At 35.9% G+C, this 20,512-nt stretch overlaps 1 protein-coding gene across 3 annotated transcripts in view; it reads left to right on the top strand.

Annotated features, from left to right (window-relative positions):
- SMAD4 (SMAD family member 4) overlaps positions 1-19,821 on the top strand; it is a 56,973-nt gene extending 37,152 nt beyond the window's left edge. For 2 of the 3 annotated variants that reach the window (XM_059138849.1, XM_059138848.1), the window contains 4 exons: positions 340-523; positions 1,838-2,006; positions 11,569-11,707; positions 13,228-19,821. In XM_059138849.1, coding sequence (XP_058994832.1) covers positions 340-523; positions 1,838-2,006; positions 11,569-11,707; positions 13,228-13,439 — 704 coding nt within the window. In that variant the 3' untranslated portion in view covers positions 13,440-19,821. Of the gene's footprint in view, positions 1-339; positions 524-1,837; positions 2,007-11,568; positions 11,708-12,241; positions 12,355-13,227 lie in introns of all 3 variants that reach the window. The other variant, XR_009345764.1, reaches the window with a different exon arrangement.
- Positions 19,822-20,512: the final 691 nt, after the last annotated feature.

Genomic DNA, 20,512 nt, shown 5'->3' with positions numbered 1-20,512 from the left:
AACATGTACAGTCAAATGAAACATGGTGATAAAATATTTTAGAATCTGATTACTTCTGTTCTTTAAGTTCCTAGTTGGCTGAGTCCTTTGAGGTAAGAACCATTAAAAAATGACTAGAGTTTCAAGAATGCTCAGGTACTGAGCTGAAAAATGGAAGACATGGAAGTGTCTACTTTTTAATGGATTATCATTTTGATCAAATTCTTTTGGGTGCTTTTCATGTGCCTTTCCCCTTCCTTCATGCTTTCTTTTAGGAAAAGCTTTGTCTTAGGGAATGAACATGAATGCCTTATATCTATCTTACATGGGTAGGTGTTCTCTCCTGTTTACCTCTTGTAGCTCCTGAGTATTGGTGTTCCATCGCTTACTTTGAAATGGATGTTCAAGTAGGAGAGACATTTAAGGTTCCTTCAAGCTGCCCTATTGTTACTGTTGATGGATATGTGGACCCTTCTGGAGGAGATCGCTTTTGCTTGGGTCAACTCTCCAATGTTCACAGGACAGAAGCCATTGAGAGAGCAAGGTATTGTTGAGTGTTTAGTTAGTTATTTTAAAACTTGAACATGGTACCTTGTCATTTATTCAAAGTTACATTTTTCTGTGTACATTTATAAGATTTTTTTTTTTTTTTTTTAAAGATTTTATTTATTTATTTGACAGAGAGAAATCACAAGTAGATGGAGAGGCAGGCAGAGAGAGAGGGAAGCAGGCTCTCCGCTGAGCAGAGAGCCCGATGTGGGACTCGATCCCAGGACTCTGAGATCATGACCTGAGCCGAAGGCAGCGGCTTAACCCACTGAGCCACCCAGGCGCCCCATTTATAAGATTTTTGAATGTAGATAAAGTCATCTTGAAAATTCAGAATTCATAAGCATTGCATTGTAATTACAGATGTTATTTAAAATATGATTAAAATGGCCTTTTAAGTTAGTGGTGTTTTTATATTTTGAATAGTAATAGACCTTTTGGTATCCAGTTTGAAACCAATTTGTTTATTTTCTCTTATCATATTATTTCTATAAGTCTTTTGAGAGGAAATGTAAAATGAGGACATGTTTCTGCAAGTATTATCTATAATGTTGGAAAAATAAAAATAGGAAAATGGTTAAGTAAATTTTTATGAACTTTCATTTTTTTATGTATTAAAGTGTTAATTGAAAGTTTATATAGCAAATGTAAAGGCTTAACATGAAATATTACAGGAAAATATGCATAGTTTTCAGTATTATAAGATCTCAGATCTTTAAGGACATTTGTGTGTGCTTAAGTACATAATCATAGCTCTATCACTAGCTATGTGACTTTGGCAAATTACTTACTCTCTAAGCCAGTACTGTCTGATAGAATTTTCTGTGATGAAGGAAACAGTTTATATCTGTGCTGTTCACTGCAGTAGCCACTCCCCACATAAAATATGGCTGTTGAGCACTTAAAATATGACTCATGTGATTAACTGAATTCTGTAATTTAAATGAGCACTTGTAGCTAGTAGCTGTTGATTTGGGCAGTGTAGCTATAAGCTTTTATATGTCTTAGTTTCATCATTTATAAAATGGGAATAATAGTATTTACCTTACTAAATTTTGAAGGTTAAGTGAGAATTTATATTAAATATTTGGTACATAGTAAGCATTATATATATGTTCATCATTATTTTTTATGAGTGAGATATTAAAAAAGGAAGTACACAAAAATGTTAACAATGGGTATCTTTCAGTAATGGTGTTATATAACATCTTTTATTTAAAAAAATATATTTGGTATGCTGTATAATCTGAACTAAAACTTACCTTTAAATACTTCCAAAACAAAATGTAATTTCCTTTTTCTTTCTAAGGTTGCACATAGGCAAAGGTGTGCAGTTGGAATGTAAAGGTGAAGGTGATGTTTGGGTCAGGTGCCTTAGCGACCATGCAGTCTTTGTGCAGAGTTACTACTTAGACAGAGAAGCTGGGCGTGCACCTGGAGATGCTGTTCATAAGATCTACCCAAGTGCATACATAAAGGTTAGTTGCAGTTTTACTCAAACATTTTAGACTTAGAAAGCTCTATTTGTTGTTTAAAAAATTGAGATGGAGGTGGGAGGAGAAGAAAAATATCTTTTTAATGTGTTAAATAATCAGAAATTATGTTTGTGTATAAAACACATTTCCTGGGGCATATATTGACGTGATTGGCTATATCTAGTTTTATGGTTGTATTCATGCCCTAATGTTTTATTAATAAATTTGTTAAATGTTTTAGAGTAATACACAGGCTCTTGAAAATTTTGAGTGAAATCTTCAAGTTTGTATTCCTTTGATACATAATAGGTAAAAATCAGACTCTAGAAATTTATCTTAGCCAGTCTTCAGGATTGTACGGAGGAGAATTCTAAAATTAATAACTTTTCAAAGTAAGAACGTGAGAAATGAAAAATTCTTCAATACCAATTTTTAAATGTTATTTTGTACACTAAGTGAGTTTTATTTGTTATCATTTTGTATATTAAATCTCATGTGTTTATCATTCATTCAGCTCATTTCAATTTTAATTTATAACATACACTGCTTTTGAAAGAAAGGTAGTTGGGTTTAGAAAGCCTAAATGTATTTTTAATTTCAGATTTTTTACAGTTATTCTAAGCATCTTCATTTTGGCCATTGTAAAATAGTGAAATTAACTGCAACTCATCACTTATTCCCAGGAAATTACTTAGTGTACAAATAATATAGTCACTTGATGGCCTCACAACAACAAACTCTCATTTTTAGTTACTGCCATTCAGTTAAAGAATATAGGGATCTTCTTTTTAAAACAACTTTGAAATATATCAAGTATGAAAAAAAATAACAAACCCTCATGTACTCACCATCCAGCTTCAGCAGTCATCAGCATTGTATCAGTCTGTTTTATGTTTACCACTGTACCTTTTTCTTCCAGTGATTTAAAGCCAATTCCAAATATTATATTAGTTCATTCATAAAATATTCTCGTGTGAGTGACTAATTGGTAAATATTTCTAAAAGACATAATCACAATGCTGTTTATCACACTTAACAAAATTAACAGTAATTCCCTGTTGAAAGTCTTGACAATAGAGAATCTTTATAGTGTTGATCTGTTAGAACAGTGGAATAGACTAGAACAATAAAATATTGAAATACATTTATTGATAGGATATTTATGATGTGGAAATGTTGATTATTAATATATAGAATGTGATTTTATTTTTATGAAAGAAATAATATCAAGGATATTTGTATTCATTTATATATATACCTGCAAGTCTTGAATCATGTACATGATGTCTTACCAGGAATTGTCTCTGGGAGGTGGAATTATCTTCATTTGCATTTTCCAGTTTTTCCACAAGGAATTTTAGTTATTTGTGCTTTATTGTTATTTTTAAGTGGTGTTAGATTTCCTTGTACGCTTTGCAGTCTATTTTATGTTGGTTGGCAAATTTGCCTTGAGAGAATTCATTTTATTTTTAATTTTTTTCCTCCCTGTTATTGCTTCTCACTATAGGGCAGTTTTGTCTTAGTCTGGCACCCTGAGATCCACATCTCAGAACCAGTTCTTATATTTAGGAGGTAGAGGAATTTTGTCCCATGAGGAAATTGAGTTCCAATCTCCAGGTATACACAGGGCCTAATTCCTATTACATAGGTTTCTGATGCTTAGCTCTGCCATGGGCAAGAATTTTATTCTTAGGTACATTTTCCAAATTAGCTGTCAAAGTGTTTTACTAGCACTTAATTCATGGGCAGGTACGCAGTTGTAGCCCTCAAAGAGCCTGGTTCTTGTCGTTTTCCAGATTACTATAAGAAGTTGAATTACTAACCTCTACATCATTTTTTGGTCTTGGTACCCCAAGTACCTCCTATCTTTAGTTCCTGCTCTCCACTGTAGATTTTGTTTATCCATCATCAGTAGGTGGACACATGGATTATTTCCACTTTTTGGCTCTTACGAATAATGCTGCTCTGAACATTCATATATAGGATTTTAGGTAGATGTTTGTTTTCCTTTTCTTGGATATATATGTAGGAGTGGATTTGCTGGATCATAGGGTTGATTCTGTGTTGAACATTTTGATGGGCTGCTAGACTGTTTTCCCAAGTGGCTATATGCCATCTTACATTTCCACCTGCAATGTATATATGATAGTTTCAGTTTCTCTGTACTCTCATCAACACTTGTTGTTATCTTTTTTATTTTAGCTGTCTTAGTGGATGTGAAGCAGCATCTCATTGTGGTTTTAATGTGCCCTAATGGCTAATAATATTGAACATCTTTTCATGTGTTTATTGACCATTTGTATATCTTTTCTGGAGAAATATCTGTTCAGATCTTTTGCCCATTTTTAAATTGGGTTGTCATTTTATTATTGAGTTGTGTGAGTTCTTTATATATTTTGGATATTAGTCCCTTATTAGATACATGATTTGTGCATATTTTCTGCCATTCTTTGGCTTATCCTTCATTTCACTTTCTTTTTTTTTTTTTCATTTCACTTTCTTGATGGTATGGTTTGCAGCATGAAAATTTTTAATTTTGGTGTAGTCCAATTTAGCTATTTTTTGGTCACTTTTGCTTTTGGTGTCTTTTCTAAGAAACCATTGCCTAATCTAAGGTCATGAAGATTTACTCTTATGTTTTCTTCTAAGCATTTTATAGCTTTAGCTCTTTAATTTAGATCTGTGCTCCATTTTGAGTTAATTTGTGTGTACGATGTAAGGAAGGGATCCAGCTTTATTCATTTGAATGAGAATAGCCAGTTGTTCTGACAACCATTTGTTGAAAACTATTCTTTCCCTTGTGAGTTATCTTGACACCTTTGTTGAAATTCAGTTGACCTTGAATGACCTTGTGCTATCAATTCTGTTTCATTGATCATATATATATATATTTATATCTATATCTGTCTGTCTATCTATCTGTATGTGTATCTTCTTATGACAGTACTGATCTACTGTAGCTTTGTTGGTAAGCTTAGAAATTGGGAAGTGTGAGTTTTCCAACTTTGTCCTTTCTCAGGATTCTTTTGGCTATTGACTGCTCTTTCCATGTGAAAATTCCATGTGAATTTTACTATTGGCTTGAAGAATATATACTTGTAATAGTTTTTCTATCCTTTGTGCTCTTAGCAGAGAAAGAAGCTGTTCGTGCATACCTACTCTTCCATCTTGACTTGGAAATCTCTGGATTGTGTAATTTACAGTGAATGTATAAAGAACTAGAGTGTTGATTATATACTATGTGTCAGATGGTAGTTACAAATTTATTTGATGTAGGGTCATATTTATAACATTTGGTTTAAAAATGTGGAATTTTGTGTAAGTAAAGTGATTTCAAGGATTTTCAAATAAATGTAACCTCTCTATTTTGGTACAGATGGCTCTTGAAAAGCTCCTGAGGTATGAGACATAAAATCATGTGATAAAACACTGTCATGGGTAGATTTTTATAGTAGTCTCAAGCTTTTGCCATGAACAATAAATGTCTTGTGGGAGACTTTAGTGGAGTAAAAAACAGCATACCATTTTTGTTATAATAACTCTTTAAGGTTTAAAAAGACTTATATGTTTACCAAGCATGTTATTATTGTTCAGAAGAATCTTACTAGCCAGAAAGAAAGAGATGCAGATATATGCTAAGTCTTAACCATTGACATTTTCTTCATTTGTGAATTTTTTAGGCAGTAGTAACTAAAGGATCTGTATAGTGCTGTTTAAATTGTCATATTACCACCAGAGATAATAATACTGAGATGAATTATATTCAGATAACATGAACTTCTGGAAAGAGTAGTACCCACACGTTGGGAATATACCTCCCCCTAACCCCCTAAACATGCACATACAAACATATTTTTCTCTTTTTAGTTAAAATGAAGAAAATAAAGCTTTGAAGAACCATTCTTTTATTTTATGAACCAAGAAGCTAGAACTAAATTGGGGGGGGGGGGCATTCTACTAAGATGTTAATTTTTTTCCCTTCATCTTTCATGATGTCATAGTCCCCTTACATTCATGAAAATCTGATGTAATGAAATGGCATTTTACAAGCTTTACGTGAAGCAGATGTTTGAATTCTGAGTGGCCTTGCTGTTTTGCTTTCAAAAGTAAGATCTGTTTTGTTTTATGGTGTTTACTACTGGGTAGTCAGGTTTTTTAATAGCTTTATTGAGATATTGAGATACAATTCACATACCATGTAATTCATCCATTTAAATTTTACAATTCAATGATTTTAAAAATATATTCAGAGTTATGCAACCCTCATCACAATCAGTTTTCAAACATTTTACCACTCTGGAAAGGAACTGCGTACCCTTTAGCTGTCATTCCTCAACCGCTCCCCCCCATTTCCCTCAGCGCTAGGCAACCACTCATCTACATTTCTCTCTACAGATTTGCCTATTCAGAACCTTTTTTATAAATGAATTCATACAGTGTGGTCCTACGTGACTTCTTTCACTAGGCATAATGTTTTCAAGCTTCATCCACATAGCATGTATCTCTACTTCATTTTTTAAATGGCTGAATAATATTCCATATACCACATCTTGTTATCCATTCATCACTTGATAAAGAGTTTCCACTTTTTGGCTATATTATGAATAATACTACTATGAACTTTAGTGTGTACAAGTTTTATGTGAATGTATGTTTTCATTTCTCTTGGATATATACCTAGGAGTGGAATTGCTAGATTATGAGATAACTTGAGCATTTTGAGGGACTGCCAAACTGTTTTCCAAAGTGGTTTAACCATTTTACATTCTGATCAGTGTGGGAAGGTTTCAGTTTGCAGTCTCATCAACACTTGTTATTATCTGTCTTTTTGATGTTAGTCATCCTAGTGGGTGTGAGTCATTGTGCTGGCTTTTGATTTACATTTCTCTGATGCTGAGTCAGGTTTATTTTTGAACACATACATGTTAGGGGATGCTTCTAAACCACGGGTAGGCTAGGTTGAAGGTTATTATAATCCTAATAACCTTTGGATTGATTAAATTGATTCTCAATTGCCATATATTGTGATTCTTACCTCTAGGTCCAGTAACTTCATAAATTCTTAATGAAGTCTTGTGTTCAAATGCCCAATATAACAACACCAGTTACCCATTTCTCTTTCTGGGTTTCTAGTTTTTGGTGTTGATTTAAACTGAGAGTATTATAATTAAGCCTTATATATGCAAAATGCTAAAATTTTGACTGGTTGAAAGACAGTATCCTGAAGGTGTTCACATTGAGCTTTATAAGACACTAACGTGGGTTAAGTAATAGGTTTGTAATAAACTTACATGAGAGTAACCATAGGAAACACACTTAAATAAATTAAAGTGATTAAGTCAGGAATGGCGATCAGAAATATCTTATGGAAGTGCCTGCGTGGCTTAGTTAAGTTGTCTGCCTTCAGCTCAGGTCATGTGTTCCACGTTTGACTTTGTGCTCAGTGAGGGATCTGCTTGTCACTCTCCCTCTGCTCCTCCCTCCCACTCATGTTCTCTCTCTCTCTCTCTCAAATAAATAAAATCTTCAACAACAACAACAAAAACCAAACAAGAAAGGAAGAAATATCTTTTGAATCTGAGTGCAAAAGAATATTTAAACCTTTGGATCCTTTGAATTGAGTTGTCTTTACCAACAACTAAGTCAGATTCTGAAAGGAAGATGATTGCATTTCAGTGATAGCCTTCATTTTGCCATCTGGTATAACAGATAAAACCTGTTATGGTTTAATGGATCAGATATATATAGAGAGGCGACCCAGGTTTCTCTTAGCAGTATAGCCAGTAATTATAAATTTTCTGGTTTGAGTGCTTTAATTACATAAATAATCTACTGTGGAAGGATTTGCTGAGGTGCTTAACAAATAATTTCTACGTCTGCAGATAAAAGTGATAATATTTTAAAATTTCATTTTTGTGGCTACTATAATTGTAGCTGGCGTTAGCCTAGATTTAGGTTAAGACATTCATAATTGTGATTGTTTACAACATATTGTAAGGAATTGATGTGTGAAGATCTATTGGTTATTCATGGTGGGGAGTGGGGGTATGTTGAGAGCATATTTGAACCCTAGGAATTTGTAAGTTAGTTATATTCCCTGTTCCCAGAGAGTAAGATTATATAGGTACCATACTTGGTTAGTGATGATTAAAACAATTTCTTTTTAAGATTTTATTTATTTATTTGACAGAGACCCAGCAGAAGAGGTAACACAAGCAAGGGGAGTGGGAGAGGGAGAAGCAGGCCTCCTGCCGAGCAGGGAGCCAAATGTGGGGCCTGACCCCAGGACCCTGGGATCATGACCCGAGCCAAAGGCAGACACACTTGATGACTGAGCCATGCAGGCGCCCCGGTTAAAACAATTTTTTAAAAGTGGTTATAAAGACCTAAATGTAAAACACAACTATATGACATCTTGGAAAAGCAAAACTATGAAGACCGTAAGATCAGGAGTTTCATAGGGATAAGAAAGGAGGGATGGATAAATAGGCAGAGCACAGAGGATTTTTTAGGGCATTGACACTACTCTTTATGGTACTACAATATTGGAGATATATATATATATATATATATATATATATATATATATATATATATATATATATGTATACACATACACACACACACACACACACACACACACACACATATATATGTAAAATCAAGAGTGAAACTTCATGTAAACTATGACCTTGGGTGATGATGTGTTTGTGTGGTTCATCAATTAGGACAAATGAACAAATGTATCACTGTGCCAGGGGACATTGTTCTTGAGTGGGGACAGAACTTTCTTTACTTTCTGCTCAGTTTTAGCATGAACCTAAAACTGCTCTAAAATAGAAAGTTTATTAATTTCCTTCTTTAATAAAACGTAGTTGTAGAACTGTTTGGCTTTTCAAATATTTGAGTTCCTGCTTTGTACTGTCTGGGTGTAATGCCTTCTGAGAGGTCAGAGCCCAGTGGAAAAGTTCAGAGTCTAATGGACTCTTGGGAAATCTTGAAAAAATAATGCTTCCTGTTCTGGGCATTGTGAGATTTCTCATTTTTGGACCCGACTCTCATGCTTTCTGTCCTGCAGTCTTTTTGAACTACAGTTTGGCAGGGTAATACCTATATATTTGACAAATTCATACCTCTTCAGAGAATGAGATAGTATAAGTTTTGTCCTTCATTGATGCTAGAAGATCAACGTTGAATAGAGAAATAAGTAAATAAGAATATGAATTGCAATTTAGAAAGGATAGTTCTGTGTTCTTCTTAATACCAAATACCATGATTAAAGACAATCAGAATTTATTTTTAAGGCATCTGAAAATTAGTGGTTTGGGTTCCAAACTTGTTGATCTGATAAAGCTGCATGTTATGCATTATTTGATGGTGATGATGATGATTCTTTTTTTTTGGTTAAAGATAATTGTGCTTGCTCATACTGGGTTTTGTGCATACTAAAAGGATTTTTGTTTGTTTTTTCCTTCACTTTTTAAAAAATTTTCTTTAATTTTTTTAATAAACATATAATGTATTATTAGCCCTAGGGGTACAGGTCTGTGAATCACCAGGTTTACACACTTCACAGCACTCACCATAGCACATACCCTCCCCAATGTCTGTAACCCAATCACCCTCTCCCTGCCCCCCTCCCCCTGGCAACCTTCAGTTTGTTTTGTGAGATTAAGAGTCTCTTAGGGTTTGTCTCCCTCCTGATCTCATCTTATTTCATTTATTCTTTTCTTACCTCCCCAAACCCCCCACGTTGTATCTCCACTTCCTCATATCAGGGAGATCATATGATAGTTGTCTTTCTCCGATTGACTTATTTTGCTCAGCATAATACCCTCTAGTTCCATCCATGTCATTGCAAATGGCAAGATTTCATTTACTAAGAGGATTTTTAAAATAATTTAATGTATTCTCTGAATAAGGAATATATTCACATGGTTCAGAAATTAAAATAATATAAAAAGTTTGCGTTGAGCAGCCTGTTTCCACTCTGTCTTGTTTCCTGTGGCTTTTGTAGATGACCACTCTGCTTGTTAATATTTCAGTGCTTTTTTTAAAAGAAGATTTTTTTTCTTTTTTCTTTTTTTTAGAGCTAGATCATGAGTGGGAGAGGGAGAGAGAGAATCTCAAGGAGACTCCCCACTGAGCTCAGAGCATGACCCAGGGCTCACGACCCCAAGATAACAACCTGAGCCCAAAGCAAGAGTTGGACACTTAACCGACTGTGCCACCCAGAAATCCCTTTCAGTGCTTTTTGAAAAAGCAAATATAAGCAAATACATTATTTTGGGAAGTTGTTTTTTTCCTAGAAAAAAGATGATAGGATTTGTCATTCATAACTTATTGCTTACTTAAAGAGCATGTCAGTACTTTCATGAGGATAAGGATAAAAGTTTCAGTCCCTTCCTCAGTATACCAGCCCTTGGTGCTCTTGGTGTGGCTGGTAAATAACCCTGAAATTACTTACGAACTCCTTCTGTTGTCCTGAAAGGTAAATAATTCAGGGGAGGCTGAAACCAAAATACTAGGTAGCATTTTTGACAGCTTACTGTATATTATGCTAAGTTTACCACAACTCTGTGAAAAAGCATGTACATTTAGCACTCCCATTTTATAGATAAGAAAATTGAAGCTCCAGAGAGATTAAGAATCTTAGCCCATGTAATTAGCAGATATTAGTGATATGATTCAAAGCTAAACTTTTTTAAATTATGAGCACTTTTCAACATAACAGAAAAGTGGAGAAACTAGTTTAGTGACATCCTGTATATCCATCACTGAGATTCAGTAGTTGTTACAATTTTACATTTGTTTAATCCATCCTTTTTTTCGTTATTTCTTAAGTATTAAAAAAAAATTTTTATTAATGAGTGGGAGAGAAGAAAGAGCTGGGGTAGGGGTGCGGGGAGGAGCCAAGGAAGAGGGCCGGGCAGACTCCACGCTGAGCACAGAGCCCAGTGCGGGGCTTGATCTTAGAACCCTGAGGTACAGCCTGAGCAGAAACCAAGAGTTGGATGTTTAACCGACTGAACCACCTAGGTGCCCTTATTTCTTAAGTATTTCAAAACAAGTCCTAGATATCTTGTTACCTTGCTCCTACGTACTAAAGTGTACATCTCTAAAAAGTCTAGTTGCTTTCTTAAATAGTGACAGTGCCATTTATTACACTTTTCCAAATAGCTAGAATGATAAAGAAGTTGGCACATGACCAAGACCATCAATTCAGCCTAAAGAGCACTCTCAACAATTTGGTTATGAATAAAGGATAAAGGGTGGGGTTTTTTCATAGGGACAATGACTGACCCACATTGAATTAGATAAAGGCCAGAGAGGCCTGCGGCAGCCAGAACTCTCCTGATAGTGAACTGTGCCTCGTGCTGAGCTCCAGTCCCTTTTTCTAACCACTAGTTAGACTCTACATGAAAACTTAGATTTTTAAATTAATTTTTTCCTTAGGGCTGCGTGGAGCTATGAATTTTAAATAAATCGTGCATTGGTTTTTGATGTGCAGTGGCAGCATTTCTGATGGACTCCTAGCATTGAACTTAATGCTCTTTGTTTCAAGGTCTTTGACTTGCGTCAGTGTCACCGTCAGATGCAGCAGCAGGCGGCCACCGCACAGGCTGCAGCCGCCGCCCAGGCGGCAGCTGTGGCGGGAAACATCCCTGGCCCCGGATCAGTAGGTGGAATAGCTCCAGCTATCAGTAAGTATGCTTTCAGTTTTTTGTCTTAAAGTGTAATAGCTGGTATTTTATCTTGATTCACTCAGTTGCTTAGTTACTTTAGGCAATAATAGAAAACTAAACTACTTTTTTTATTGGGATAATAACATTTTTGAACTAAAAAACTGTTCTGTAATAGTTGCCCTTTGTCTAGGACCCTACTTTCATTCTTTCTGTATCAAAAAGGGAATATGGGATAAAGGACAAAGGGGCTGTTGTTAGATTATATCGCTCAATCTCCTGTTATTTTGTTGTTGTTGTTGTTGATGCTTTTAATTCTTACCTCACCAGCAAGGGTGGGTTGTAATCACTGACGTGCTTGGCTTTATTCTAGAAGGAAAGCATATTTCAATTTCAGAATTAGGTACTTCTCCAAGTTTTTTTTTAAGTATGCTAAGCATGGAGAGAAAACTAAGTGAGGGTGGTATTTTGATAACTTGTAGACTTTTTTTTAATTTTAGGGTAAAATTGAACTGTGTGCCAGGTTTCACACTGATGGGGAATTTTTTACTGCAGAGTTAAACTCCTGACTATAGACTTTTATGATGGAAACACGTGGCACCCATCTTCCACGTCTGAAGGCATAACTAGTGATTCATTCAACCCCTGTTCTTAACCTCTTCAGTGTGGTAAGCAAATCACACTGGCTAAGAAAACTGCAGTGGCCCTGCAGGTTTCTCTACAGCACATGCAGACGCCTCCCATTAGATTCACTGTGATACTGATGAGTGGAGATTGACTATATGACTGTATGTTCTGACTGGAAAATTAGCTGCAGAATCTCCTTTGTGACTTATGTTCAGGAGTTTACAGTGTAGAGGTAGATAAGACATATCCAGTTAGAGAATTGGCTTTTTAAATAATTGGAGCATCCAAACCATTAATTTGCTAGTTTTGATGTTATAAACATGCTTTTACTAAAGAGTCCAGAGCTATTATTAAATTTCTCATTCTTAACTACTGCCCCCATTGAGTAATGGCATGGGATCTCTGGGACACTGTGAACTTAAGAGACAGACATCCTCTGGGTCACCCAAGAAATCCTTAGCGGAACCAGGGCTGTTAACTGTCTCACAGTTAGTCAGGTCTTACTTTGAATGAGGCTGTTCAAACAGACAGTAAGGTTCTTAGAACCAATCTGTGGACATGTGCTGCCTCTTAAAAACAAGGTTTTTTTTTTGTTTGTTTTTTGTTTTTTAACCCTTCACCTCTCCTTCTAAAGAGAAAAATAGATGGGGTGTTGGTGGATTGTGGTAACTTATTTTATAATTGCTGGTAGCTAGAAGACTCGTGTGGAATGTGCATTGTCTTAACCGAAAGCTTTCAGTCCCTGTTGATAAAGTGTAGATCTACACGTACTTCTTGGCACTTTGACAGAGAAGTTATATGCTGGGGAGCATGAAGTAAAGCTGGTTGGTCACTTTATTAATAAGGTGTAGGGAGGATGGAGGATGGAAGATACCAGCCTGTCCCTCTGACGTCTTCCAAATCTTCTCCGTTAGGTTTGTCAGCGGCTGCCGGCATTGGCGTTGATGACCTGCGTCGCTTGTGCATACTCAGGATGAGTTTTGTGAAAGGCTGGGGACCGGATTACCCAAGACAAAGCATCAAAGAAACGCCTTGCTGGATTGAGATTCACTTACACCGGGCCCTCCAGCTCTTAGATGAAGTGCTTCACACCATGCCTATTGCTGACCCACAGCCTTTAGACTGAGGTCTTTCACTGTCGGGGCCCTTAACGTTGTCAGGATGATGGACTATAAGATACAATCCTGTTTATAATCCGAAGATATATTTCACTTTTGTTCTGCTTTATCTTTTCATAAAGGGTTGAAAAGTGTGTTTGCTGCCTTGCTCCTAGCAGACAGAAACTGGATTAAAACAATTTTTTTTTCTATTTAGAACTTTTCAGGCATGGCTCAGAGCTTGAAGATCAGGAAAAACACATTCTTATTAAATCCTCACCAGTTATGTATGAAGGAATCATTCCAGTGCTGGAAAATTTAGCCCTTTAAAATGTCTTAGAGTCTTTTATATGCAGAACATTGATACATGTGTTATTCTACAGAATAAATTCAATATTGCTGATTTTAAAGGAGAGAAGTTCTCAAAGTTAATTCACCTATGTTATTTTGTGTGCGAGTTGTTGTTGTTGAACATACTTTACTCCAAATATTGTGCCATGTGGGTGAGTTAATTTTACCAAGAGCAACTTCACTCTGTGTTTAAAAAATAAGATAGTAATGTATTATAACCTTTTATCCAGAATATTTTTTTGCAAGTTAAACTAGTGAAGATGATTTCAATTCAGATGGTCTTGCAACTTCAGTTTTATTTTTGCCAAGGCAAAACACTAATCTGTGTATATTGAGAATTCCTTCAATTACCCCACAAAGAAATACCATTTAAAATTAACATTTGTTATCCCTGTTGGATAACTATTTATCAAGAAATACTCTTGCCCTGTTATACAGTAGATGTATTCTTCTCTATTTCTAGGCATAAGGTTGGTCACTAAGTAGCCTAGAAGAGGAGTTTCTTTCCTTCATGAATTCATAAGGAAAGGTTTTGTATTTTTAAAAACACTAAAAGCAGTGTCACTCCACCTAATATCTCACTGTTCTGCAAAGGTGGCAATGCTTAAACTAAAAGTGAGTATTTTGGAAACTGCTAAATTCTATGTTAAATACTGTGCAGAATAATGGAAACATTACAGTTCATAATAGGTAGTTTGGATATTTTTGTACTTGATTTGATGTGTGACTTTTTTTTCGTATACTGTTTAAATCATGTATGTTATGACATTGTTTAAAATTCAGTTTTTGTATCTTGGGGCAAGACTGCAAACTTTTTATACCTTTTGGTTATTCTAAGCCCTTTGCCATCAATGATCATATCAATTGGCAGTGACTTTGTATAGAGAATTTACGTAGAAAAGTTGCAAATGTATTGACTGTACCACAGACACAATATGTATGCTTTTTACTTAGCTAGTAGCATAAATAAAACCGAATCTCAACATACAAAGTTGAATTCTAGGTTTGATTTTTAAAGTTTTGTTTTCTTTTGCACTTTTGAGTTCAACCTCAGAAGCAGAACACCTTCTAAATGACAGGCAGCAGCCAGTACTATCCGGCAGCTTTGGTTTCCCTCACACTCTGCCAGGACTTCCCCATGGACATTATGTATCAAGTATAGGTTGGTTGGGTTTTTTTTTTTTTTTTTAAAGCTTTTATTTTACTGTAGCAAAATAAGCCTGATTGTCTACAAGATAAATAGGTTGTCTACAGGATAAACAGTGTGAAATAAAACCAAGGGTTATCTTTGAGATCCTTTTACTTATTGCTTGGTGGGCCTTCTTAAATGTAATGATTCTTAAGGTGTGTGACAAGTTTGAGATTTGATAAGCACTATGCATAATAGTCATCCATCTGTCGACTTGAGTGGGTAAGTTGTCTGTGTCCTTGCTCAGAAGGTCTTCTTTGTAAGACCATTCTGGAAACCACTGAGTTTGCTTATTGCTGTGATGTAAACATAGATCTTGTTCCGAGCTACATGTCTTTTGTTTTAAAATAATTTCTCTGCTGGCTCATTTGAGCTCTTCAGTACTACAGAAAACTTTTGTTAAAGACCTACTTTTAATCTATAAATGTTTGGTGATTCAAATTTTATTGGCAGATTTAAAAAAAAAGATATCTTCATTCTCTAGAAATTGCTGACTTTAGGTCTATTTTACTGTGGATGAAGAATAGGAGTGAAGGGAGAGATTTTTAAAATTCAGATTATTTGATTAGGATCATTAGCGTGCTATGATATCATCCATCACCTCCTTTTCTCCTTTAGGGAAGGTTTTCATGTTTAGTCATCTGGGGAAAGTATGTGGAAAATATTCGCTTAGAAGTCTATCTTTGAAGCCAAGCCACCTGTCTTGGTTTCTTTCTGCTAAGAGCCATAATGTTACTACGTATGTAGGAGTACTTCTAGTTATTAATTGCTTTATATTTGTAACCTAGATTCAGTCACCTGCTTTTGAGAACACAACTAGTTTGTTAATGATCAGTTATTTCTGAGAACTTAGTTGTCAAACAGTATTTCCATTTCTTAGAGCTAGTCATCTTTGATGAGTAAGACTCAAGATTCACTAGGTTTAAAATTTTACAGCTACTTTAGGGTAGGATAGTTTCCTCAGTTCTCAGAATCTGATTATTATAAGGATATGGTTCTGGGTAGGTTTTCTCTAGCTGTTTCGTATCTCAATATGTTGAATTTCATTGAAAGCTGAGTGAGAGTTGAATCAAGTACCTTTATAATCCAGTATGAGGCCATTCCATTTTGGTCCAGTGCCTTTCAGTACATTATCAAAGGGAATCCTTAATGGTGTTGCCTTTATTTTCCAGGGAGTAGATTGTTTTATGGGATATAAGCTGTCTCATTTTTTATAGTATGCTACCCCTGGTATACAAAGATAATGATAGTAAATCACTGCCATATAACCTTGTTTTTCTAGAAGCATGGCTCATTTGTGTCGACCTACTCACTAAATAGGTCTCTTATCACGAGTCTTCCTGTAATCATCGTAGATTTACAGGCTGGGTGGTTAGCTTAAGGATTACCATACTCTAATTATCCAGGTAAACTGAAGACATATTAGCTGTGTTGTATTTCAAAGTTAAAAATGCATTTTTGTGGGGAAGGGCATGGTGTTAAGGGGGATATTTGTAATGGAAATTTTGAAGGCAAAATAAAATGCTCTTCCAGATGATAGACATTTTACTTTAAAAGTTTATTGTAGTTATCTTTTTTACTCTGCCCATCTGGAGAGGGAAATTTTACATTTTCCCTTGGTGCTCCTTATGCATCTGTGGAGGTGAAATATTTCTATTCCTGGTTTGATGGTAACTGGTTAATAGTTACTAGCTGTTATGCAAAATTAGATTAATTCAGATCTTTTTTAGAGTTGTTTGGAAGAAGCAGTTTTATTCTGAGTAGGGCAGAATCCTTTTTGTTGATAGTTTTCTATGGTTGGCTCCTTTCATTATTAACTCATTTTACTGGCATTTTATTTAACGATAACAGATTAGGCGGATGAATTTTAGTTACTGAGGTAACTGAGTACATGAAAGCAATTACCTGTAAAATCACCTACCAACTTTTTAGTAGATGGAGCTAAGACTAGCAGATAATAACAACATGAGGAAATGCTTTCTTTTTTATTTTTATTTTTTTTTTCAGTTTTCAAAGCTTTTTCTTATACTATTTCACTTGATCTTTACAGTAACTCTGAGAAGGAGTTAGAGGGAAGGAAATGTCTTTTTTTTTTTTTTTTTTTCTTTCTAAAGGCAGACCTCATCTTGTCGCAGATAGCTATCTGTAAATAGTAGCCTAAATTCTTCTTTGGAAAGTTTATAGAAGATAGGCTCTGAGAATCTTTTGTGTAAACCTTTCCTTTTCTTTTTTTTTTTTCTGACAACTAGGTAATTTCTCCTAAGAGCTTTCAGGAAGGATATATAAGGTTAGTGGGCACATTCATAGAAGCAACCTCAGCTTGGTCTTGTCCCTAGAGTCTGTCCCAATGCTACTGGGTTGTTTATCTTGTTTATCTGCTGTTACTGTGGAATGGCATTTTCTGCATTATCCAAACTTGCCTTATTTAAGCAGTAAACCTTTTTTATTTTAGCCATTTTGAGGGGGGTGGAGTTATTTAATATGTATATCAAAGAACATACTAGGCATGTTTCTTTTGTCTTTGTAGATGTCCAAGGCTGCTGAGGTTTTGCCTTGATAAACTAAATGGTCATAGACTGCTCTGGTTTTTGAATGTTTACTTTTTTTTTTTAATGCACATACCCTCCAACATTCTCTTCCGACCACTTCATGTGTACCTCCCCTTAAGAGTTTCTTCTTTCCTTTCGGATTCGTTTTACCAGCTGCTTGGGCAAGAAAACGAAATAACTAGACCTACTAGAACCACTTTTAAAACACTAGGAAAACTGGGATGGGTCTTAAGAAACTTTCCTGTAAAGTACCGAAAAGGCCTTCTTCAGTGCTTCGGTGTCTCATTGGTCCGACCGCTTAGACTGTTTCCTTACGCTTTGCTGACTTCCAGGTAGCTGCGGTAGGGAGACATGGGTCCTGTTCATATTTCCACCCTTTGAAAGATTTTGAAAGGTTTTGTTGCTTCCACTTCAATCCTGCTCATACAAAAACTGGAGTCACAAGACTCACTACATTCGCATCAGTAGTCAGAGCAGTACCATTGCCTAGAGAATACCAGCCAAAAAACGGACAACAAAAAATAAACTTGGGAAATGAGAGGGTTGTTTCTGTTTGTTTGGGTGTTCCCTTTTGAGCCCTATCTTCTGTATTTCCTCCTCTCCAGATATTTTTGACCTATAGGTGCCTTTATGAAAATTGAGGGTCTGATATCCTGTCCTAAGGAATAGCTAAAAGTAATCGCTGATGTTTTCAGGGATTTTAACATCAGACTTGAATGAATGAATGAACCATACTCCTTCCTTCCTTGTTTCTTTCCTTCCTTTCTTCCTCTCTCCTTCTTCCCTCCCCCCACCCTTGTAGGAAGAACTGAGGTGAAGACAATCATTTCTCTCTATTGATGTGGATAGTTTTCACAGTAGATCTCAGAGCCCGTGTTCTTGTTCAAGCTAAAACTAGTGGCTCTGGGCTGGCACCAGGTACACTCTGGCTTGCACTCTGCCACTAATCTGATGTGTGACCTTGGGCAGGTCATTTACCTTCTCTGGGCCTCAGTTGCCTCATCTGTAAAATGAGGGAGTTGGATTAGATGTATCCTTCCAGCTCTGAAATTTAAGTGACCTTGCCTACCTTGCAGCAGGCTTTGATTTCTTCCTTCCGTTTTGCTCTGCTGTTTGAGGGGGCTTTTTCCTTATTTCCACATTATTCAAATGAGATTAGGCGTAATATTTTATTATTATTATCCAGTGGACAAGAAGTTACATAATATGTTCTTGAGACTTAAATTTAACCAAAGGCCTAGCACCACCTTGGGGGGCTGCAATAAAAACTTAAAAAAAAAAAAAAGCTGAGAGGAGGGAAAAACCTTCATTTTATTTTCCCGTCATCTCTATTAAAGGTTTCTCAAGGCTTTTTTTTTTTTTTTTTTTAGTTATGGCATTCCACTTTTTGGGTGGGTATGTGTGTGACACCATCCTTTTAAGTGCTATGTGCTGGTAATTTTTTTTTTCCGACTAAAATGAATTGAAAACTTATTATAAATGCCTGATGATACTAGAGGTCATTGGTTTCTTATCTCTGGTCTTTGGTTCCTTATCTCTTTTAAGTTCAAAACAGGGAAATTCCTCTGGATAGCACCAGTTAAGATGGTTCATATGATAGAAGAAAATAATACCAGTGGATGATCATTTACTTTATTCTTGGCTCTTTTTAGGTGCATTTTGTTTAGAAGACTTTTGGGTGGAGTGTTCCTTTCAGAGTACTTTTTCACCTTATTCTTCGATAAGTATAATTAATGAACTTGGCTTTTCAAGGACCTTGAGAGCCTTCCTTGGGAGTGGGTCAAGGGTGGGGGGTTGGGGAGTCCTGGTAGAGGCCAGCTCTGTGCTAGCTGGAGAGGAAGGAATGAAACCAACTGCTATTGCCATGGCTGCTTGTCATTCATAGAAGGACTCATGGGCTTGGATTGGTTAAAAGGCTAAACAGGTACCTGAGAAACTTCTCCAAGTATGGGGTTCTTCTGGCCAATGCCTTGGACATGTGAGTTAAAGGAACAGCATGAATGCTTGTAGATGATGCAAACCTGGTGGGCTGCAGAACCATTTGGATGAAGTGACTGGAGGTTGGGGACTGATTTGGTGGTGGTATTTCCCAACTCTGTCTCCTCTCCTGAAATCAGAGTAATGCAGCTATGCCAAAACCCAGAGAAGAGCCACACTTAGCTTCTGCTTTTGGGAAAACTGGTCAGCTAAAGCTCCGGTAGTTCCTTTGTGGCTTTCTGTATACTTTTGTCTGGTTGAAGTCTGTGGCTAAAAAATAGTTGAACCTTTCTTGAGAACTCTGTAACAAAGTATGTTTTTGATTAAAAAAGAAAGCCAATTAAATCATTATGGGCTCATTCTTTTTCTTAAGCTTGTGGATGTCTTAAATCTGGAAAGAGTTTCTAATCACTTAGAGAATTCTCAAACTTGAGGACAACAGTTTCCTTCACTGCTTTGTGACCACTGAAATGAAAAATGGAAAATACATCATGTCAGATATGACCATGGAAGAATAGTACCCTTTCTTTACTCATTTCTAAAAGGACAGGGTGGAGAAATAGTAGTTGAAGAGGTAGATGCTAAGGAATTATGAGGCCCAAGATTCTTAAGGAGAGACAGACATCGAAAATTAGAGACCCTGCCTTGCCCATCTAACAATTAAGGAAAGCTATTAGCTTACTAGCTCCCTGTTCTCTGAATTGGGAGTCAAGATAGGTGGGAATGAGTTCAAGTAAGGTGACTCTATGGCAATGGCCTATCAATTGCACGATGAAATCAGTATTTTCTTTCTGATCTTGCTGACATAAGTTCTAGAGATGTTTGTTAGTTTATTATTATGTTCCCATCTGACCTGAAGTTTTATAGTATTTTATTTTAGGTTAGAACTTGAAAGCGGTGGTAGCTTGGCATTCTTTGGGGAAATAAAAACATTTCTTTATGAAGCACTTAAGAATAAAGGGCAGATGTATGTATTCATCTCTGCCCTTTGCTCGTGACCCCTAATTCCTTATGCTTTATCCCATGTCCTGCCTCA

The sequence above is a fragment of the Mustela lutreola genome, chromosome 11 (genome assembly GCF_030435805.1).
Source record: "Mustela lutreola isolate mMusLut2 chromosome 11, mMusLut2.pri, whole genome shotgun sequence".
NCBI lineage: Eukaryota > Metazoa > Chordata > Mammalia > Carnivora > Mustelidae > Mustela > Mustela lutreola.
This window is presented reverse-complemented; position numbering and strand designations above follow the sequence as displayed.